The sequence below is a fragment of the Barbatula barbatula genome (genome assembly GCF_947034865.1).
Source record: "Barbatula barbatula genome assembly, chromosome: 5".
Taxonomy (NCBI): Eukaryota; Metazoa; Chordata; class Actinopteri; order Cypriniformes; family Nemacheilidae; genus Barbatula; species Barbatula barbatula.
In genome coordinates, this window is record NC_136769.1 from 10069637 (window position 1) to 10093859 (window position 24223).

Here is a 24223-nt window from a genome sequence, read left to right on the forward strand (position 1 = left end):
AGTAGTGCTTACAGTCAAATAAATTAACATGTTTTTGTTTAATTTAGTTTTTTAGATAAAACGTATTAAACAAAAACTTTATATATTGGCCTATACAATTTCACTATAGCCTTAAACTAAGTTGTTATAATTTAGAAAAAATTATTGATAATGGACTTATTACTGGCTAAAGATAACAAATTGAGTTTTGGATGTCTAAAAATGCTAGAAAATTACAAGTTTATTTTTATTCAACCTGGATTCTGATTTGTGAAATAGTGATTTTGAAGTCAAGAAGGTTTGCAAAGAGATGTTCCTGTACTTCAAAGCTATTTTATAGTTTGTCTGCATTAACATATAACTTTTCCAACATTTATGGTGAGTATTGCTTTATTCAGGAATGGGCATTTGTTTTTTATTATAATAAAGATTTTTTATTTATAAACTAGTGAGTACCAGACTACAAGGAACTGGCAAGTTTATATTGTAGCGTGTGCTTTACATTGAGGTCACTGCATTTGTTTTACAAAAGACCATATTGAAAATGTATGGGACCAAGTGCCATTCATATTTAAATGTAAAAAAACTTTATTAACAGCATTCATTAAATGCACGAACAATATTTTTATTTAAAACAATGAACAATTTATAATTCATAAATAAATTACAGTGATTTAAGTGTAAATAAGTAACAAGAAAGGGAAAAACAAAGCTAAAAGTAGCACAGAAACATTTAAAGTTCTTCGCATAAATACAGTTGTAGGTTGTGAAAATAAGTCATAAAAAAGTATCATTCCACAATGGTCTTTAAAAAATTTTTTTTAAGGTTGGGTCTCACAAACGTAACAAGTCACTTAATCCACTTCTTCAATAGTTGGCCCCTGGGAACCGGCCCCTGAACCGGCCCGTGCCTGAGCTCCACAGCCTCCAGCTGGCATTCCTCCCTGGTACAGTTTAGTAATGATTGGGTTGCAGACTTTCTCCAGCTCTTTCAACCGATGTTCATACTCCTCTTTATCAGCCATCTGGTTGTTCTCTAGCCAGGTGATGGTTTCATTGCATTTCTCAATGACTTTCTTCTTGTCATCTTCACTGATTTTGCCTTTGAGGTTTTCATCCTCCACACTGTTCTTAATGTTGAAGGTGTAAGACTCCAGCGAGTTCTTGGCAGCAATTTTCTCTTTTTGCAGATCATCTTCAGCTTTGTATTTGTCAGCTTCCTGCACCATTCTCTCAATCTCTTCTTTGCTCAGTCGGCCCTTGTCATTGGTGATGGTGATCTTGTTCTCTTTGCCGGTGCTTTTGTCCACAGCTGACACATTCAGGATTCCATTAGCATCAATGTCGAAGGTCACTTCAATCTGAGGGACTCCACGTGGTGCAGGTGGAATTCCTGTCAGCTCAAACTTTCCCAGCAGGTTGTTGTCTTTTGTCATGGCTCTTTCTCCCTCATACACCTGGATCAGGACACCGGGCTGGTTATCTGAGTAGGTGGTGAAGGTCTGTGTTTGTTTGGTAGGGATGGTGGTGTTGCGTTTAATAAGGGGAGTCATGACTCCTCCTGCTGTTTCAATACCCAGAGATAGAGGAGCAACATCCAGCAGCAACAGATCTTGAACGTTTCCAGATGTGTCACCCATAAGGATGGCGGCTTGCACTGCTGCACCATATGCCACAGCCTCATCTGGGTTGATGCTTTTGTTCAACTCTCTTCCATTGAAGAAGTCTTGCAGTAGTTTCTGGATCTTAGGAATTCTTGTTGATCCACCAACCAGAACGATTTCATGAATCTGTGACTTGTCCATCTTGGCATCTCTCAGAGCTTTCTCCACAGGATCCAGAGTTCCCCTGAAGAGGTCTGAGCACAGCTCTTCAAACCTTGCTCTGGTGATGGATGTGTAGAAGTCAATGCCCTCATACAGGGAGTCGATCTCGATGCTGGCCTGAGAGCTGGAGGACAGGGTTCTCTTGGCTCTCTCACAAGCTGTACGGAGCCTCCTCAGGGCTCTTTTGTTCTGACTGATGTCCTTCTTGTGTTTTCTCTTGAATTCTTCTACAAAGTGATTCACCATGCGGTTGTCAAAGTCCTCCCCACCCAGGTGTGTGTCTCCTGCTGTGGCTTTCACCTCGAAGATGCCATCTTCAATGGTCAGGATGGACACATCAAATGTGCCTCCACCCAGGTCGAAGATCAGGACGTTGCGCTCTGAACTTTTGCCTTTATCCAGCCCATAAGCAATGGCTGCAGCTGTGGGCTCGTTGATGATTCGGAGAACATTAAGGCCAGCGATTACTCCAGCATCTTTAGTGGCCTGCCTCTGGGAGTCATTGAAGTAGGCAGGAACTGTGATAACCGCATTGGTCACCTTCTGTCCCAGGTAAGCCTCTGCAATTTCCTTCATCTTCACCAGGACCATAGAGGAAATTTCTTCAGAATTAAATGTTTTGTTTTCTCCCTTGTATTCAACTTGAACCTTCGGCTTTCCTCCATCGTTGATGACTTGGAAGGACCAATACTTCATGTCAGACTGCACAACTGGATCATCAAACTTTCTGCCGATCAGCCTCTTCGCATCAAACACTGTGTTGTTTGGGTTCATGGCCACCTGGTTTTTAGCTGCATCTCCAATGAGCCTCTCTGTGTCTGTGAAAGCAACATAGCTGGGTGTTGTGCGGTTGCCCTGGTCATTTGCGATGATCTCCACTTTTCCATGCTGAAACACCCCCACACAGGAGTAAGTGGTGCCCAGATCAATTCCAATAGCAACTCCTTTTGCAGACATGTTTGATTGTAATTTATGGTAACCTGAAATCAACAAAATACATATAAAATCACTACAATGTACAGTATTCTTTCTCATCAAAAAGGGAATCTTTTATTTATTTATTGTCAGAAATTACTTCCTATCCTTTTCATCATAACACGGCACAAATTTTATGTGTCAGCCTAAAGCCTTGCCTGTTTTCTGGTTAACTAATTAATTAATTATTAAATAAGTATAATAACATGTAAGACATATTATTTAAAACAGTACATATACAAAATAAAACATTTAAACATATAAAAAGTTTAGTTTAAATTATTCAAATTTAATATTTTGTATTATTCAACTTACCTTAAATGAATTCTTTCTTTTCTACTCTGGAAACAGTGTCTCTGTGTCTGTGTCTTTGCTTCGCTGTCTCTTCTTCTGCCGGTTTCGAATTATGCCGATATGTGCCGAACTGGAACCTCAGGTGCGCATTATATCGCCCAGGTTGGCGCTCCCTTGAAGCTTCTCGAAAGCTCTGGCGAGTCAAACCAATCATAACGAGGAACAGTCCGGCGGCTCCTCCCATAAGGCAGAGTCAACCCGTAGAAGGCAACTTCCAGATATTTCTCGCGTTTTCTGTGATAATGTGAAATCTTGACTTGTAAACCAGTAAACATCTAAAAAGGTTATAAGGTGCTATTAAACATTCAGAAAATATGCCATTCGGCATGTGAAAACTCAAATAAAGTAGGCTTATCGTTTGCTATTTACTGTTTTGTACATAAAAAGCATCCTATATAATGTAGCCTAAAGAACATTCGGTGAAAATATAAGCTATATATTTCATATTGACTGAGGAAGGCCACGTCAAAGTCTCAATAATAGTGAAATACAGTTGTTTAAATCAAACCTTGATGCTCCCATAATCGCAATAATATTATGAGACTTTAGCCTGGTTCCACGGTCACAATTTGTTTCAGTATTCGTTTGTGAATCTTTATAAATTGTAATGATTCCCCTTTAAAATCAGCATTAATACAAATATGCTACTTAAACACAAAAAATAGAACAACTCCGAGTTTATAATAATAATAGTAATACAATTATATTTGACAATTAAAAGGAATGATAACAAATCAGGGGAAAGAAACGAAAAAACGTCTCTTACTTTATTTATATTTATACTTTATATACGGTGTCATTAAAAATCATGGTTTGCTAGAATATGACGTTTCCTTTTCATAATCAAATTTCTGTTCATCGTATTGGTTCCATTCTGTTATATATGAATATACTTTGTAAATATTTTAAATATGTAGGAAGGGTTTTCCCTTACATTAACAAATAAGTAGACGATTCTGGAACATTGGAGTCGTTTTGAGTCACATATGTCCAAAAGAGGTCGCTGTTACGTACATTATGTTAAAGAGACTATTTGGTGAACACATTGTAGACACTATAACCCAGAACTTCTCTTTTTTCACGAGTTTTGAGCAGCGCTTTATAAGTTCAGGTTTGAGCAGCGCTTTTTAAGTTCAGGTTGGCACATAAATGTTATTTGTTTAATAATGCAGATAAAAATAGAACAGCATTACTCATATTGGTCTCGCAGATGCGTTGGTGACAGGCTGGCTGACGTAAGCGCGTAAACTCCGAGTCTTGTGATTGGTCAGATGCTCAGCACGCTTCTAGAACTTTGGAGAGGTTGAATGGGAGACGCTGCGGTGTCTTTAAAAGCCACTGATGTGTGGCCGATGTTAAACCACTGAATGCGTGCCTGCCTGACAAGAAGAAAGAGCTTATTACTAGTCTGACCCTTTTATCGCAACAAGATACATTTAATTATATTCAAGAATCTATTCGGTAAGTTTTCCGATATTTATTGTCACTCACAATAAGACACAAATGGAATCGCTCAACGATGTATCGATATTACATTTATTTGGATGATTGTATTTATATTTTATTAATTTATTTCAAGCCGGGGATTTATATTTCTTATTTACGTTAACGTATAATAAATAAAACTATTGCTTCGCGTTATTTTTTAATGATAGATTATAGGCCTATATAACATAATAATATTTTACTTCTTTTAAATCTAACATGAGAACACAATGTCTACAGAAACGGTATGTGTAAAAAAAGTAAGTTTATTTGACTAAGAACAATGTAACAAGTGCAATTTCCTAAGAAGCAGAAACACTTAATTTGTCATTGACAATTCTGCCAAATTGCATAAATGCTAAATCTCACTCTTATTTCATTCAGATAACTGTGATTTAAAATGGCGTCTACAAAAGGAGTTGCTATTGGAATTGATCTGGGCACCACTTACTCCTGTGTGGGGGTGTTTCAGCATGGAAAAGTGGAGATCATCGCAAATGACCAGGGCAACCGCACAACACCCAGCTATGTTGCTTTCACAGACACAGAGAGGCTCATTGGAGATGCAGCTAAAAACCAGGTGGCCATGAACCCAAACAACACAGTGTTTGATGCGAAGAGGCTGATCGGCAGAAAGTTTGATGATCCAGTTGTGCAGTCTGACATGAAGTATTGGTCCTTCCAAGTCATCAACGATGGAGGAAAGCCGAAGGTTCAAGTTGAATACAAGGGAGAAAACAAAACATTTAATTCTGAAGAAATTTCCTCTATGGTCCTGGTGAAGATGAAGGAAATTGCAGAGGCTTACCTGGGACAGAAGGTGACCAATGCGGTTATCACAGTTCCTGCCTACTTCAATGACTCCCAGAGGCAGGCAACTAAAGATGCTGGAGTAATCGCTGGTCTTAATGTTCTCCGAATCATCAACGAGCCCACAGCCGCAGCCATTGCTTATGGGCTGGATAAAGGCAAAAGTTCAGAGCGCAACGTCCTGATCTTCGACCTGGGTGGAGGCACATTTGATGTGTCCATCCTGACCATTGAAGATGGCATCTTTGAGGTGAAAGCCACGGCTGGAGACACACACCTGGGTGGGGAGGACTTTGACAACCGCATGGTGAATCACTTTGTAGAAGAATTCAAGAGAAAACACAAGAAGGACATCAGTCAGAACAAAAGAGCCCTGAGGAGGCTCCGTACAGCTTGTGAGAGAGCCAAGAGAACCCTGTCCTCCAGCTCTCAGGCCAGCATCGAGATCGACTCCCTGTATGAGGGCATTGACTTCTACACATCCATCACCAGAGCAAGGTTTGAAGAGCTGTGCTCAGACCTCTTCAGGGGAACTCTGGATCCCGTGGAGAAAGCTCTGAGAGATGCCAAGATGGACAAGTCACAGATAAATGACATCGTTCTGGTTGGTGGATCAACAAGAATTCCTAAGATCCAGAAACTACTGCAAGACTTCTTCAATGGAAGAGAGTTGAACAAAAGCATCAACCCAGATGAGGCTGTGGCATATGGTGCAGCAGTGCAAGCCGCCATCCTTATGGGTGACACATCTGGAAACGTTCAAGATCTGTTGCTGCTGGATGTTGCTCCTCTATCTCTGGGTATTGAAACAGCAGGAGGAGTCATGACTCCCCTTATTAAACGCAACACCACCATCCCTACCAAACAAACACAGACCTTCACCACCTACTCAGATAACCAGCCCGGTGTCCTGATCCAGGTGTATGAGGGAGAAAGAGCCATGACAAAAGACAACAACCTGCTGGGAAAGTTTGAGCTTATAGGAATTCCACCTGCACCACGTGGAGTCCCTCAGATTGAAGTGACCTTCGACATTGATGCTAATGGAATCCTGAATGTGTCAGCTGTGGACAAAAGCACCGGCAAAGAGAACAAGATCACCATCACCAATGACAAGGGCCGACTGAGCAAAGAAGAGATTGAGAGAATGGTGCAGGAAGCTGACAAATACAAAGCTGAAGATGATCAGCAAAAAGAGAAAATTGCTGCCAAGAACTCGCTGGAGTCTTACACCTTCAACATTAAGAACAGTGTGGAGGATGAAAACCTCAAAGGCAAAATCAGTGAAGATGACAAGAAGAAAGTCATTGAGAAATGCAATGAAACCATCACCTGGCTAGAGAACAACCAGATGGCTGATAAAGAGGAGTATGAACATCGGTTGAAAGAGCTGGAGAAAGTCTGCAACCCAATCATTACTAAACTTTACCAGGGAGGAATGCCAGCTGGAGGCTGTGGAGCTCAGGCACGGGCCGGTTCAGGAGCCGGTTCCCAGGGGCCAACTATTGAAGAGGTGGATTAAGTCACTTGTTACATTTGTGAGACCCAACCTTAAAAAAGGTTTTTTTAAGACCAATATGGAATGATACATTTTTTATGACTTGTATTCACAACCTACAACTGTATTTATGCGAAGAACTTTAAATGTTTCTGTGCTACTTTTAGCTTTGTTTTTCCCTTTCTTGTTACTTATTTACACTTAAATCACTGTAATTTATTTATAATTTATAAATTGTTCATTGTTTTAAATAGAAATATTGTTCGTACATTTAATGAATGCTGTTAACAAAGGTTTTTTTCCTATGTTATCATTTTGCTCTTTTGTCAAAACAAATGCAGTGACCTCAATGTAAAGCACATGCTACAATATAAACTTGCCAGTCCCTTGTAGTCTGGTACAACTCACTGGTTTATAAATAAAAATCTTTACTATAATAAACAAATGCCCATTTCTGAATAAAGCAATACTCACCATAAATGTTGGAAAAGTTATATGTTAATGCAGACAAACTATAAAATAGCTTTGAAGTACAGGAACATCTCTTTGCAAACCTTCTTGACTTCAAAATCACTATTTCACAAATCAGAATACAGGTTAAATAAAAAATACACTTCTAGCATTTTCTAGACGTCCAAAACTCTAATTTGTTATCTTTAGCTTTTAGTGCAAACTATAATATTGTGTAGTCTAAGTAACAAGTCCATTATCAATCAATGGAGGAGGGTCATGAATTTTTCTAAATTGTAACAATTTAGTTAAGGCTATAAAGAAATTGGATAGGCCAATATATAAACTTTCTGTTTAATATGTTTTATTACGCAAATTAAATTAAATTACACAAAAACATGTTAATTTATTTGACTGTAAGCAATACTACAGTAATGTCACAGTTTATGTATCCATTAATATGTTGTTCTTTGCTGTTAAACTGTAAGGGACATTATGTCGGCAGTGCAACAGTCTGCCGCCTTATCTTCAACTTTCAACAATTTTTCTTTTAAAATTGATTTTCTCTATTATATTTCAAATAAATAAAAAAAGTGAATCCCCACAGCATTTCCTTCATATAATGGTTAATATTTGCTTGAAAAGTAAATACCTTGTGCATTCCACTTTGTTGAAGCCGCACCTGCAGAGTAAAAATCTGTGTGAAACCAAAATGTTTACCTCTAGCTGTCCTTGTGATAATTCAGTTAAATTTTATTTATGTAGCGCTTTTCACAATGTGCATTGTCCCAAAGCAGCTTTACAGGGGAAAATAAGAAAAACAGAACAACACAAAAGAGGTAAAACACATTGCATGGTGTTAATATAACAAGTTTAATTATTCTAGTAAATAATATCTAATGTCAGCAGTCTTTTGGTCGTTTATTTAGCATATTTGCATTAAGTGAATGCTTGGCTGAAAAGATGCGTCTTTAGTTTTGAGATCTTAGAGAGCGTGATGGCTTTTAGTGTGATAGAAGCTCTGTTAGGTAGGTAGGGGCTAAACCCTTTAAGGCTTTATAAGTGATTAAAATAACTTTAAAGTCAATACGATACTTAATGGGTAGCCAGTGAAGGGTTCATAACATTGGGGTTATGTCATTGTATTTTCTGGACCTGGTAAGAACTCTGACAGCTGCATTCTGAACTAACTGTAGGCTAGTTTGTTTATTGATGATGCAGGACAACCACTAAGTGCATTACAGTAGTCAAGTCTTGAGGTCACAAATGCATGAATAAGCTTCTCTGCGTCAGCAACACATAGAATATTTCATAATTTGGCAACATTTCTAAGGTTGAAAAAGTCTGATTTTGTGACATTTTAGATGTTTGAGATGTTGACAGATTTCGAAATGACAGCTTGCTGTCTAATATAACGCCTAGATTTCTTACTGTATTTGTTGGGGTAACAGTACATCCTTCAATTTGCAGGTTATAATCTGAAATATTCGGTTTATGCGTCTTTGGTCCGATAAGTTATATTTCTGTTTCATTAGAATGTAAAAGAAGGAAATTACAAGTACATAATGAAAAAGGCTAAAACATCCATTTAAGTCTGAGACACAGCAAGTTGGGACTACATAGCTTTTAACTCTAAAGCAGAAACACAGCACAAATCTCTTTAGGGTTGAGGACTGTTGCTTTACAGACCCAATGGAGCAAAAAGTAGTTCTCATAACTGGGTGCTCCTCAGGTATTGGACTCAGCCTTGCTGTGCACCTCGCATCTAATCCTTCCAAAGAATACAAAGGTAATTGATACAACAGAAAGGTTTAGCATATATTTGAATTACATGTATTTCTGAAAATTTTGAATTTGGAAAGTATGTTCAATCATATACTATACTTAAGTATTTATATTATTCTATGATCTTTTATATAATTTAGTCTATGCTACCATGCGGAACCTGAACAAAAAGCTGCGTCTGTTGGAGACTGTGAGAGGACTTCATAAAGACACTATGGTCATACTACAGATGGATGTGACAGATCAGCAGTCCATCCTTGATGCTAAGAAGAAAGTTACAGAGGACAGAATCGACGTATTGGGTAAAACAAGATACAGAATGTAAACATCAGAACAGACATTAGAATAGACATTCAAACTCATGTTACTGTTACCCATGTTATATACCCAGACATTCTGACCCAACTGTTTGTTGAAACATTTCTGTTTAATTTATTTAACAGTACACTTTATTTAACAGTTTGCAATGCATGTGTAGGTTTGATGGGACTCTTGGAGACCCACTCAATAGACACTATACGTGGAGTCCTGGAGGTCCATGTCTGGTAGGAAGGTCTCCATATTAAACAAAAAGTTTATATATTGGCCTATGCAATTTCTTTGTAGCTTTAAACTAAGTGGTTACAATTTAGAAAAATCCATGACCCTGATCCCTTGTTTGATAATGGACTTGTTACTTACACTACACAATATTATAGTTTGCACTAAAAGCTAAAGATAACAAATTGGAGTTTTGGACGTCTAGAAAATGCTTTTTCTATTTTTAAAATGGTGATTTTGAAGTGGGTCAAGAAGGTTTGCAAAGAGATGTTCCTTTACTTCAAAGCTTTTATAGTTTGTCTGGATTAACATACACTGTTAGAAGTTTCCTGTAGAATTTACAGTAACTTACTGGCAGCAGTTTGCCAGTAATTTACTGTAAATTATACTTACAGTAAGAATACTGTATTAATGTTTACAGTAATAATTACCTTGCTGTAAAGTTATTCACAGTATTATTTAATTTGCTGTAAAGGTATTTACTGTAGAGTATTTTCTTACTGTAAAACCTAAAAAACATTTTTGGTAAAACTACACATTTTAAAAGACTGTATTTACTGTAACGTGTTTCAGTAAATAAAAATAAACAATGACAGAAAGTCACTTTTTAAAACTTTATTACTCAATTGCAACAGTTCTTTCCACAAACTTTTTTCTCTGTTTTCAAACATTTATACATAACAGTGTCGACAGAGTATTTTAAATAAATTCATAAACAATTTTAGTCTTAAAACCAATCTTCAAAACATACAAGTAAAAAAGACTCTCCTGAGTTTGCTTAACCGCAACTGTTGTTTCAAACCTGCTCTGAAAACTGCATTTGTACACAAACACAATAGAGATTTAAAATCAATTCATGACCAAATTCAGTCATAAGATCAATCTTCAAAAATTACATTTACGAATATGTTTATGAATTGATAAAAAACTGTTATAAGATCAATATAACCAATATAAGTGTTCTTCCTTTGCACCATCTTCTCACTTCGTTTGCTGACTTGGAACTTAGAGGAGCACTTGCTGTTGTTGGGGTTGATCCTCACAATTAACCTTTACATAAAACAAAACGGGTTCATTATCAGAACATGTTCATTTTTATCTATCCAGACAACCAAAGTATTTTAGCAGCAAATGCAGAAAGATGCTATGGATTGTGAGTTTAGCTGACACGAATGTACATCCTTCAACACTGCATCTATAATTGACATCATGTTATTCAGATCTGTTCGGTTTTTCTGCGGGCCTTCTATGTTTGCGGTACATGTGCGACTGAAGTGCAGAGGCGCTTTGAAACGTGCATGGGCATTCAGGAACTGCACACGAGAACTTGAAGTTCGCCATGTTTTTGTGCCGTTTCACATGATTATTAAACGTGTATAATGTCTCCTCAGAGATGCCACAGTGTTTACACACGAACATTGCGGGTTTTACGTAAATGTAAGCTGTACAATTACATGAAGTAATCATTTAACAGCAAGCAATTATATGATTTACAGAACACAACTTCAAACCAAACCCACAATACTTCGCTTTATCAAACAATAGCTCGGTTTGACAGACAAACACTCACCTGCTCACAACTCGGTCAACCCCAAGAGACAGAGACCGGTTTATGTTTGTTCTTCGAGGTTTACATTTTCTACGGCAGAGTTTACTTTTCTTCAGTCCACAAACGAGTTTTCGCCTCAAAGCTCTCTACCTATCTGCGCGCAATAATCTACATTATAAGCATGAGGTAATTTCACGACATGAAGTGACGCCCACTTTTTTAAATTAAATAACTAAACCCATAATATCAAATATGTTCATAAAACAGGAACATCTGTTGGTACCTTTGAACCTGTCAGATTCTTGCATCTGCTTTTGGTTGGTTTGCTTCTTTCTTCAGGCGGACACCCATGCCTTTCTGTGATTGGTCAAATTTCGCGCTCAAATACATTTACTGTATTTTGATTTACAGTAAATTAATTTACTGTATTTTACTGTACTTCAATGCCTCAAAGAAGATTGTTCCCACAATGCATCAGTAGCGTACAGTAACATTCTGTAAAACTGTTCTACAGTAAAATACTGTTCATATTACAGTTAAATACTGTGTTATTTACAGAAATCGCTAACAGTGTATAACTTTTCCAACATTTATGGTGAGTATTGCTTTATTCAGGAATGGGCATTTGTTTATTATTATAATAAAGATGTTTATTTATAAACCAGTGAGATGTACCAGACTACAAGGGACTGGCAAGTTTATATTGTAGCATGTGCTTTACATTGAGGTCACTGCATTTCTTGAAAACTTATGGGACCAAGTGCCATTCATATTTAAATAAATAAAAACTTTGTTAACAGCATTCATTAAATGCACAAACAATATTTGAATTCAAAACAATGCACAATCTATAATTCGTGAATAAATTACAGTGATTTAAGTGTAAATAAGTAAAAAGAAAGGGAAAAACCAAGCTAAAAGTAGCACTGAAACCTTTAAAGTTCTTCGTTCTTCGTGAATACAAGTTATAAAAACATTTATCATTCCACATTGATCTTTAAAAAAACCTTTTTTAAGGTTGGGTCTCACAAACGTAACAAGTCACTTAATCCACCTCTTCAATAGTTGGCCCCTGGGAACCGGCTCCTGAACCGGCCCGTGCCTGAGCTCCACAGCCTCCAGCTGGCATTCCTCCCTGGTAAAGTTTAGTAATGATTGGGTTGCAGACTTTCTCCAGCTCTTTCAACCGATGTTCATACTCCTCTTTATCAGCCATCTGGTTGTTCTCTAGCCAGGTGATGGTTTCATTGCATTTCTCAATGACTTTCTTCTTGTCATCTTCACTGATTTTGCCTTTGAGGTTTTCATCCTCCACACTGTTCTTAATGTTGAAGGTGTAAGACTCCAGCGAGTTCTTGGCAGCAATTTTCTCTTTTTGCAGATCATCTTCAGCTTTGTATTTGTCAGCTTCCTGCACCATTCTCTCAATCTCTTCTTTGCTCAGTCGGCCCTTGTCATTGGTGATGGTGATCTTGTTCTCTTTGCCGGTGCTTTTGTCCACAGCTGACACATTCAGGATTCCATTAGCATCAATGTCGAATGTGACTTCAATCTGAGGGACTCCACGTGGTGCAGGTGGAATTCCTGTCAGCTCAAATTTTCCCAGCCGGTTGTTGTCTTTTGTCATGGCTCTTTCTCCCTCATACACCTGGATCAGGACACCGGGCTGGTTATCTGAGTAGGTGGTGAAGGTCTGTGTTTGTTTGGTAGGGATGGTGGTGTTGCGTTTAATAAGGGGAGTCATGACTCCTCCTGCTGTTTCAATACCCAGAGATAGAGGAGCAACATCCAGCAGCAACAGATCTTGAACGTTTCCAGATGTGTCACCCATAAGGATGGCGGCTTGCACTGCTGCACCATATGCCACAGCCTCATCTGGGTTGATGCTTTTGTTCAACTCTCTTCCATTGAAGTAGTCTTGCAGTAGTTTCTGGATCTTAGGAATTCTTGTTGATCCACCAACCAGAACAATGTCATGAATCTTTGCCTTGTCCATCTTGGCATCTCTCAGAGCTTTTTCCACGGGATCCAGAGTTCCCCTGAAGAGGTCTGAGCACAGCTCTTCAAACCTTGCTCTGGTGATGGATGTGTAGAAGTCAATGCCCTCATACAGGGAGTCGATCTCGATGCTGGCCTGAGAGCTGGAGGACAGGGTTCTCTTGGCTCTCTCACAAGCTGTACGGAGCCTCCTCAGGGCTCTTTTGTTCTGACTGATGTCCTTCTTGTGTTTTCTCTTGAATTCTTCTACAAAGTGATTCACCATGCGGTTGTCAAAGTCCTCCCCACCCAGGTGTGTGTCTCCAGCCGTGGCTTTCACCTCGAAGATGCCATCTTCAATGGTCAGGATGGACACATCAAATGTGCCTCCACCCAGGTCGAAGATCAGGACGTTGCGCTCTGAACTTTTGCCTTTATCCAGCCCATAAGCAATGGCTGCGGCTGTGGGCTCGTTGATGATTCGGAGAACATTAAGACCAGCGATTACTCCAGCATCTTTAGTTGCCTGCCTCTGGGAGTCATTGAAGTAGGCAGGAACTGTGATAACCGCATTGGTCACCTTCTGTCCCAGGTAAGCCTCTGCAATTTCCTTCATCTTCACCAGGACCATAGAGGAAATTTCTTCAGAATTAAATGTTTTGTTTTCTCCCTTGTATTCAACTTGAACCTTCGGCTTTCCTCCATCGTTGATGACTTGGAAGGACCAATACTTCATGTCAGACTGCACAACTGGATCATCAAACTTTCTGCCAATCAGCCTCTTCGCATCAAACACTGTGTTGTTTGGGTTCATGGCCACCTGGTTTTTAGCTGCATCTCCAATGAGCCTCTCTGTGTCTGTGAAAGCAACATAGCTGGGTGTTGTGCGGTTGCCCTGGTCATTTGCGATGATCTCCACTTTTCCATGCTGAAACACCCCCACACAGGAGTAAGTGGTGCCCAGATCAATTCCAATAGCAACTCCTTTTGTAGACGCCATTTTAAATCACAGTTATCTGAATGAAATAAGAGTGAGATTTAGCATTTATGCAATTTGGCAGAATTGTCAATGACAAATTAAGTGTTTCTGCTTCTTAGGAAATTGCACTTGTTACATTGTTCTTAGTCAAATAAACTTACTTTTTTTACACAAACCGTTTCTGTAGACATTGTGTTCTCATGTTAGATTTAAAAGACATAAAATATTATTATGTTATATAGGCCTATAATCTATCATTAAAAAATAACGCAAAGCAATAGTTTTATTTATTATACATTAACGTAAATAAGAAATATAAATCCCCGGCTTGAAATAAATTAATAAAATATAAATACAATCATCCAAATAAATGTAATATCGATACATCGTTAAGCCATTCCATTTGTGTCTTATTGTGAGTGACAATAAATATCGGAAAACTTACCGAATAGATTCTTGAATATAATTAAATGTATCTTGTTGCGATAAAAGGGTCAGACTAGTAATAAGCTCTTTCTTCTTGTCAGGCAGGCACGCATTCAGTGGTTTAACATCGGCCACACATCAGTGGCTTTTAAAGACACCGCAGCGTCTCCCATTCAACCTCTCCAAAGTTCTAGAAGCGTGCTGAGCATCTGACCAATCACAAGACTCGGAGTTTACGCGCTTACGTCAGCCAGCCTGTCACCAACGCATCTGCGAGACCAATATGAGTAATGCTGTTCTATTTTTATCTGCATTATTAAACAAATAACATTTATGTGCCAACCTGAACTTAAAAAGCGCTGATCAAACCTGAACTTAAAAAGCGCTGCTCAAAACTCGTGAAAAAAGAGAAGTTCTGGGTTATAGTGTCTACAATGTGTTCACCAAATAGTCTCTTTAACATAATGTACGTAACAGCGACCTCTTTTGGACATATGTGACTCAAAACGACTCCAATGTTCCAGAATCGTCTACTTATTTGTTAATGTAAGGGAAAACCCTTCCTACATATTTAAAATATTTACAAAGTATATTCATATATAACAGAATGGAACCAATACGATGAACAGAAATTTGATTATGAAAAGGAAACGTCATATTCTAGCAAACCATGATTTTTAATGACACCGTATATAAAGTATAATATAAATAAAGTAAGAGACGTTTTTTCGTTTCTTTCCCCTGATTTGTTATCATTCCTTTTAATTGTCAAATATAATTGTATTACTATTATTATTATAAACTCGGAGTTGTTCTATTTTTTGTGTTTAAGTAGCATATTTGTATTAATGCTGATTTTAAAGGGGAATCATTACAATTTATAAAGATTCACAAACGAATACTGAAACAAATTGTGACCGTGGAACCAGGCTAAAGTCTAATAATCTTATTGCGATTATGGGAGCATCAAGGTTTGATTTAAACAACTGTATTTCACTATTATTGAGACTTTGACGTGGCCTTCCTCAGTCAATATGAAATATATAGCTTATATTTTCACCGAATGTTCTTTAGGCTACATTATATAGGATGCTTTTTATGTACAAAACAGTAAATAGCGAAACAATAAGCCTACTTTATTTGAGTTTTAACATGGCGAATGGCATATTTTCTGAATGTTTAATAGCACCTTATAACCTTTTTAGATGTTTACTGGTTTACAAGTCAAGATTTCACATTATCACAGAAAACGCGAGAAATATCTGGAAGTTGCCTTCTATGGGTTGACTCTGCCTTATGGGAGGAGCCGCCGGACTGTTCCTCGTTATGATTGGTTTGACTCGCCAGAGCTTTCGAGAAGCTTCAAGGGAGCGCCAACCTGGGCGATATAATGCGCACCTGAGGTTCCAGTTCGGCACATATCGGCATAATTCGAAACCGGCAGAAGAAGAGACAGCGAAGCAGAGACACAGAGACACAGAGACACTGTTTCCAGAGTAGAAAAGAAAGAATTCATTTAAGGTAAGTTGAATAATACAAAATATTACATTTGAATAATTCTTTTTAAATGTTTAAATGTTTTATTTTGTATATGTACTGTTTTAAATAATATTTCTTACATGTTATTATACTTATTTAATAATTAATTAATTAGTTAACCAGAAAACAGGCAAGGCTTTAGCCTGACACATAAAATGTGTGCCGTGTTATGATGAAAAGGATAGGAAGTAATTTCTGACAATAAATAAATAAAAGATTCCCTTTTTGATGAGAAAGAATACTGTACATTTTAGTGATTTTATATTTATTTTGTTGATATCAGGTTACCATAAATTACAATCAAACATGTCTGCAAAAGGAGTTGCTATTGGAATTGATCTGGGCACCACTTACTCCTGTGTGGGGGTGTTTCAGCATGGAAAAGTGGAGATCATCGCAAATGACCAGGGCAACCGCACAACACCCAGCTATGTTGCTTTCACAGACACAGAGAGGCTCATTGGAGATGCAGCTAAAAACCAGGTGGCCATGAACCCAAACAACACAGTGTTTGATGCGAAGAGGCTGATCGGCAGAAAGTTTGATGATCCAGTTGTGCAGTCTGACATGAAGTATTGGTCCTTCCAAGTCATCAACGATGGAGGAAAGCCGAAGGTTCAAGTTGAATACAAGGGAGAAAACAAAACATTTAATTCTGAAGAAATTTCCTCTATGGTCCTGGTGAAGATGAAGGAAATTGCAGAGGCTTACCTGGGACAGAAGGTGACCAATGCGGTTATCACAGTTCCTGCCTACTTCAATGACTCCCAGAGGCAGGCAACTAAAGATGCTGGAGTAATCGCTGGTCTTAATGTTCTCCGAATCATCAACGAGCCCACAGCTGCAGCCATTGCTTATGGGCTGGATAAAGGCAAAGGTAAAGAGTGCAACGTTCTGATCTTCGACCTGGGTGGAGGCACATTTGATGTGTCCATCCTGACCATTGAAGATGGCATCTTCGAGGTGAAAGCCACAGCAGGAGACACACACCTGGGTGGGGAGGACTTTGACAACCGCATGGTGAATCACTTTGTAGAAGAATTCAAGAGAAAACACAAGAAGGACATCAGTCAGAACAAAAGAGCCCTGAGGAGGCTCCGTACAGCTTGTGAGAGAGCCAAGAGAACCCTGTCCTCCAGCTCTCAGGCCAGCATCGAGATCGACTCCCTGTATGAGGGCATTGACTTCTACACATCCATCACCAGAGCAAGGTTTGAAGAGCTGTGCTCAGACCTCTTCAGGGGAACTCTGGATCCTGTGGAGAAAGCTCTGAGAGATGCCAAGATGGACAAGGCAAAGATTCATGACATCGTTCTGGTTGGTGGATCAACAAGAATTCCTAAGATCCAGAAACTACTGCAAGACTTCTTCAATGGAAGAGAGTTGAACAAAAGCATCAACCCAGATGAGGCTGTGGCATATGGTGCAGCAGTGCAAGCCGCCATCCTTATGGGTGACACATCTGGAAACGTTCAAGATCTGTTGCTGCTGGATGTTGCTCCTCTATCTCTGGGTATTGAAACAGCAGGAGGAGTCATGACTCCCCTTATTAAACGCAACACCACCATCCCTACCAAACAAACACAGACCTTCACCACCTACTCAGATAACCAGCCCGGTGTCCTGATCCAGGTGTATGAGGGAGAAAGAGCCATGACAAAAGACAACAACCTGCTGGGAAAGTTTGAGCTTATAGGAATTCCACCTGCACCACGTGGAGTCCCTCAGATTGAAGTGACCTTCGACATTGATGCTAATGGAATCCTGAATGTGTCAGCTGTGGACAAAAGCACCGGCAAAGAGAACAAGATCACCATCACCAATGACAAGGGCCGACTGAGCAAAGAAGAGATTGAGAGAATGGTGCAGGAAGCTGACGAATACAAAGCTGAAGATGATCTGCAAAGAGAGAAAATTGCTGGCAAGAACTCGCTGGAGTCTTACACCTTCAACATGAAGAACAGCGTGGAGGATGAAAACCTCAAAGGCAAAATCAGTGAAGATGACAAGAAAAAAGTCATTGAGAAATGCAATGAAACCATCACCTGGCTAGAGAACAACCAGATGGCTGATAAAGAGGAGTATGAACATCGGTTGAAAGAGCTGGAGAAAGTCTGCAACCCAATCATTACTAAACTGTACCAGGGAGGAATGCCAGCTGGAGGCAGTGGAGCTCAGGCACAAGGTGGTTCAGGGGCCGGTTCCCAGGGGCCAACTATTGAAGAGGTGGATTAAAAAAAACCAAAGTGAATGAAAGACTAAATTCTCCTTCACGTTTATTCAGTTCTCATTGTGTAACAGATTTCTTTCACCAAAAAATGTTAGATCAAACCTAATATGAAAATGTATTATTTTAAAGATAATATTCAAGTTTACATTATTTTTAAGATTTAAAATGATGTAAGTCTAACCTTAATTATTTCTGATGTTAAATCTTGTTAATCTGATGTTTTGCACATTTTGTTACAATTACATGTTGATAACTGTCCTTGCAAAGGTGATGTAAATAAATGTAAATATACATTATGTAAACAAAATTTTACAACAAAACTATTGTGCACAAAACTATTCTAATAAACAATCAATAGTATATATTAACATGAAAGTAAGAAAAGCAGATATTGATCTGATGCACAATTCTTTATAATGTATTTATTTGCCACTTGTTGTTACTTTAAAACAGCTTTAGAAAAAATAAATCAGAGATGACCTATTAAATATGTAGCATACATGTACAATAGAATACATTTTTGTGGAATTCAATTTTATTGTCTTCAGAACGATTGTAATCTATGAAAATGGTTTAAACTTGTTCCTGAGACTATGGGACAATTTGTTAATTAAAGTGAACAGAAAACAGGTATATTGAACCCTCTCACATGGAAATGGCCCTTAAAATTATATAATAATTATATAAAACATTAATATATATTTACCATGAACAGGAGTGTAGAATGCATAGAGAGTTTGTAATTTACATTTAGCAGACGCTATTATCCAAAGCAACTTACAAATGAGTTAAACAATGAAAGCAATTGTAACAACAAAAGGATGACAAAAAGCATAAGTGCAGTAAAACTAGTCTCATATAGCCTATCATACAAAGCTCCGCTTTTTTATGGAAAGAGTAGAAAGTCAGAACTTTCTAAAAAAGTTTTATGTAATACCATAAAATGTACCATAGCATTACATACGGAAAAAGTTACGGAACCTGTGTTAGAAAGTTTGAACATAAAATAAAATTTAGCTCGCACATGAAACAGACCATCCACATGGTTGGACATAACACATAAGATGCCCCATCATGTCAAAGTGGGTTTTAGAGACAAGTCTGTATGGCACTAATGGCTTGGGCTTTAAATCTTACACATTTGGACTGTAGTTCTTGACACAAACAGCAGGGTTCACCACAACAGTGTATAACAGGCAACTACAAGTGCCAGGTTCTTCTGTCCGTTGTTTTTTGGGGGGCTGGCACTATGACACTATGACATCATAATCTTCTTCAGCTTTCGATAAACAGACATTCCATGCTAACACTCCACCATAACTAATTATCTGGCTTCTTTATTTGGATCACACCATTATACAACACACACACATACAGAGTACGTCATCTGCACTTCTTAAGGGATATTGAATGTTGAGAGATTTCAGCACACATTAAAAGAGAAGCGCAGGAGGTGGCCGATGCTTTGCTGCTCATATCGTATTTCACTGATCAAGTGTCAGAGAGTGGCACGGGAAAAACATATTCTGCATGGTTCTCTAGTTGTAAATTTGTTTGACCTTGAATACATCCCTAGATTAAGACAAAACAGACGGCACAGGTGAAACTGCCCACCATGGCAATGTGGCAATGCAATAAATTAACAATAAACGGACAAAGAACTACAACACTAAAATTAGCCTGGTGTGAATCTTTGACCTTTTTGAAGCTTCCAAATTCATTAGATTTCGTTTTTGATTTTGGAAAACCATTTGGTGAATGTTGTTAATATTGTAATAAGAAATTGAAATCGTTTTCATTTAATTAATAACATATTCTCTAATCCCATCACTGTTGTTCTAACAGCGGCTGCTGAGATATAATTAGTAAGATGTCATCATCAAGGCAATGTTATGTTGATATCAGACACATGTATATCCACTGCCATGTGTGAAATGTAGAATTTCATCCATACGTATGCGATGTATACGATCAAAAACATGCCCCTCAAACTATATAATGAAAACACATAGGCCTATTCTGTACAGGCCCATTTATTGCATAGTAACCTTCATCCATTCATACTGTATGTTCATCCGTTCAAACCTGAAAAAACAAAACAGATATACTGTACACAATGTAACTATGGCAGACTGCATTTTCAAATTTTTATTTGACAAACAGTTAGAACGCCTACTTGCAAACTGAATTCCTCACACTCACAAAAAATATTTTCAACATGCATTCAACTAATATAGTTCAGCCAAAAATGTAAAATTCTTTCATCACTTACTCACCCTCTTGTCATTTCAAACCTGTATGAATTTCTTTCTTCTGCAGAACACAAAAGAAGACATAGTACAGCCATAGTACTGCGTATATGCAATTAAGTTTGAGCTGGTTACCAGAACAAACAAACAATTCTTCTTGCAAGTATGGTTGACAACTACGACAAATGGCTTTTATTTCTACAAACTCTCTCACAAACATTAATCTAAGTGATTGGAGCTGAGGGGCTAATAGATTTAACAGAGCAATGCAATGTCATGGGTTCAACACCCAGGGAACAAAGTGATAAAAATTATGTCCTTGAATACACTGTTTAGTCAGTTAAAAGAAGTGCTTCTACTAAATGGTTAGTTACTGAGTTACGGAGAAAATATGTAAATGTTTGTGCGGATTAAAGAAAAATTGCCTTTATAATCTAGATGGACTGTGTCAACTAGTGACAAAGCTGCGTGCATGTGTGAGTGCGTGACTACCATCCAATCAACAGTGTTGCTAAACAAGCCTGCATGTGACAGCTGCCCCTAAACCCCGTATTGTACAGATGTCTGTATTTCAATATTAAGGGATACTTCACCCGGAAATTACAATTTTGTCATCATTTACTCACCTTCAAATTGTTCAAAACCTGTATACATCTATTCTTCTGATGAACACAGAGAAAGATATTTAGAAGAATGCTTATAACTGGACATCATTTTGCCCCCCATTGACTACCATAGTAGGAAAAAAACAATGTGTCGCCTTAGAATTATAAGGTTCTATCTGACATTTTGGAGTTATTCCATATTCTTAATCTGTAACTTATTTACAATATGCCATGTTTTTTTTAAACGTGTGCATTTTGGGACCTTTTTTAAGAGGTTCTATATACAAAATCGAATAATTTGGTGCTAGGTTATATTTGAAGAGCCAATCAGTACTTTGATTGCACAGGACCAATCAGGATCAGCTTTCTTTGTCATGTCACCGGACTCCTCAGTGACAGTGGAATATCTTTGCAACACAAAACAATATTCAAAAGAAACCTCAAAGTTTACTGTTGTATTGATACTCTTGTCAACAAGAGCAGCTCAAACGAGAGTATTTTTTGTTTTGTTTTAGGTTTTGTAGAGGAGATTACTTTTTTATATTTATAGACACAACACCAGCCATCAGCGCTTGCTTCCTAATACCTGTGTTTACATAGATTCTCATAATGCGGTAAATGCCAAATAATCAACAATGTCAAGAGTCTTGATTACAATAATAAACAATATAATATTTTTTCAGCCATAGCCTCATCTCTAAAAATGTTTTTTTTTATCTGTCCCACCTTCTGTGGATAAAACATCGATACAACAATTAGCGCGGCCTTTTATGCTTAACTTGAAATATGAAATAAGTGTCATAAAAGCCATATAAATGTACCTTTTTTAGACATTATTATAAATGTATTGCTTAAATTAGTGTTTTGCAGATAGAACCTTCACTGAAAGTGATTTTTCATCTGCCAAATGTTCCAAAGAAACCATTTACAAGTTTCAGGAAATGAAGATATTGTACATTTGTGATACGTTAAGGGTCTGTGTCTTTTTCATATATAAAAGATATTTGTTCTTCATATAATTTTTGCTATATGAAATGCAAAAACTTTAAAACTCAATATCTAAAAACTCAGACCGCAGATATATCGTTATAATTACAAGGCGATGAATGGTAGTCAAAAGTGACCCAGAACTGTTTGCTGTCCTACATTCTTCAAAATGTCTTCTTTCGTGTTCAACAGAACAAAAAAAATATATAAAGTAATTTTAATTCCTACTATGGGAGTCAATGGGTGCAAGATCTGTTTGGTTATAAGCATTCTTTCATATATCTTTCTCTGTGTTCACCAGAACAAAGAAATTTATACAGATTTGGAATAACTCAAATGTGAGTAAATGATGATACAATTAAAAATTTTGGGAGAAGTATTCCTTTAAAAACCATTACGGTCTCTATGTGACATCACATCTTCTAACAGGTGCATCATCTATATGACACTGTGAGAACATTGAAGGTGTTACTAATACTGCTGATGATCGAACTGATGCTTATGGGATGATCATCACGATTAGCTGCTTCGGAAGCATGGGAGTTGATTCGCTGAACCCCTTCACTTCGACAAAAACATGAAGGGTTGCTCAGCAACTGTACTATCGGATGGGCCTTGTAAGGCTAAAGCCTGAAGCAGAGCAAAAAAGCTCAGCTAAAAATAACTTGAAAGAGAGAGAGAGAGAGAGAGAGAGAGAGAGAGAGAGAGAGAGAGTCAGTCAGTTAGCGGCAGTGGGGCTTTCTTTGGGGTATCCTCTGCCCGTCTCTACTTCAAGAATACTCAAGGACAATCCTTGCTATTAGTGGCTGCTAGAAGCTGTCATCTCAGAAATGTTTCTTGACTGCGAAAGCAGTTAAGTGTTTTCTTAACTGACATCTTCAGGCTGAAAAAATAATGTTTGTATATGTTACGACAACTGGTGAAATCTGAAAATATATGAAATAAAAATAATTCAAAATATTTTTTCTTTACACCAAGGATTACTCCATATTACATTTACATATTACATGAACTGTATCGTTGCTCATTTTACTCTTGTCAAGTGACATTAAGTTGATTCGTTTATAAAATTGTATTTGATATGAATGAGTTTATTTGCTAATATTATTCTTTAGTAATATCGATTGTCAACAGATCTAACTCTAACTGAAGCTCCAGACTCATTCACTAGCCATGGACTACTTGGACTTTACATTCAATAATAATTATAGACAAGGCACAAAGGGGTGGGAGGATATCCTCGCATAACACTGCAGATGTTTACTTTTTTATGATTGTAACAAATAACGCAGTATATATTCAAATGCCGTGAGTATACGTAGAGGTGTCATTTAAGACATTATACACTGGATTACAGGAGCATGCAGTACTTTGGTGCCACAAATTCAAATACCTAAGAATAGGGACAGTGTTGAAAGTTTAACACCATTCCTTCAACACCTGTCACACTTGTTTAGCACACACACACAAAAGTGACATACTGTAAATGTGCGTATGCAGCGGGAAATCACATTTGTCTCTATGTTTGAGGATGCGTATGAAATGTGTTTATGACAGGGTCATTCGTGTGATTAAATCGTGTCCATAAATGGATGAATAAGCACACGTGAGAAACAGAGAGAATGGTCCAAGTAATAATTTGAGCATTCAGAACCCCTGTCAAATATTGCCAAGCTTGTTTCCTCTTCCTAACTGCCCCCTTAATTGGTGTCTATTATATGTTTTACCTAAAATTCGTTTTTTTACTCTTGCTTTGAGTCCTTATATTTATTTGACTACTTTCATTCTTCTCTCTGTTCTCTTCACCTACAGGATAAATATTTTCACAAAACTGAAGAATGGGATTTCTTTAGTCTTCCTGCACTAAGCTGTCAGTTCCACGTGTCCTATCTCCTCATAGTCCAACATTTTCACGTTCTCATGACTGTCAAAACTGACAAAAATAGCCTTACCTTATTTTTAAAGCGAAACATTTTTGTA

General features: G+C 37.8%; 4 protein-coding genes across 4 annotated transcripts; 2 read left to right on the forward strand and 2 right to left on the reverse strand.

Moving 5' to 3' along the window:
* Positions 1–504: 504 nt before the first annotated feature.
* LOC306893599 (heat shock 70 kDa protein) lies at positions 505–3222 on the reverse strand. The gene is made up of 2 exons (XM_079455533.1): positions 3096–3222; positions 505–2785 (listed from the first exon to the last, which is right to left on the reverse strand). The coding sequence occupies exon 2, from the start codon at positions 2760–2762 to the stop codon at positions 834–836; it is 1929 nt and encodes a 642-aa protein (XP_079311659.1). The 5' UTR covers positions 2763–2785; positions 3096–3222; the 3' UTR covers positions 505–833.
* Positions 3223–4357: 1135 nt separating this feature from the next.
* LOC306893928 (heat shock 70 kDa protein-like) lies at positions 4358–7404 on the forward strand. Its single transcript, XM_079456099.1, has 2 exons — positions 4358–4595; positions 5004–7404. The coding sequence occupies exon 2, from the start codon at positions 5020–5022 to the stop codon at positions 6949–6951; it is 1932 nt and encodes a 643-aa protein (XP_079312225.1). The 5' UTR covers positions 4358–4595; positions 5004–5019; the 3' UTR covers positions 6952–7404.
* A 4478-nt stretch (positions 7405–11882) lies between these two features.
* Positions 11883–14852, reverse strand: LOC306894665 (heat shock 70 kDa protein-like). The gene is made up of 2 exons (XM_079457381.1): positions 14653–14852; positions 11883–14244 (listed from the first exon to the last, which is right to left on the reverse strand). Exon 2 carries the CDS (start codon positions 14226–14228, stop codon positions 12297–12299), a length of 1932 nt encoding a protein of 643 aa, XP_079313507.1. The 5' UTR covers positions 14229–14244; positions 14653–14852; the 3' UTR covers positions 11883–12296.
* Positions 14853–15987: 1135 nt separating this feature from the next.
* Positions 15988–18913, forward strand: LOC306894248 (heat shock 70 kDa protein-like). The gene is made up of 2 exons (XM_079456629.1): positions 15988–16154; positions 16456–18913. Exon 2 carries the CDS (start codon positions 16479–16481, stop codon positions 18405–18407), a length of 1929 nt encoding a protein of 642 aa, XP_079312755.1. The 5' UTR covers positions 15988–16154; positions 16456–16478; the 3' UTR covers positions 18408–18913.
* Positions 18914–24223: the final 5310 nt, after the last annotated feature.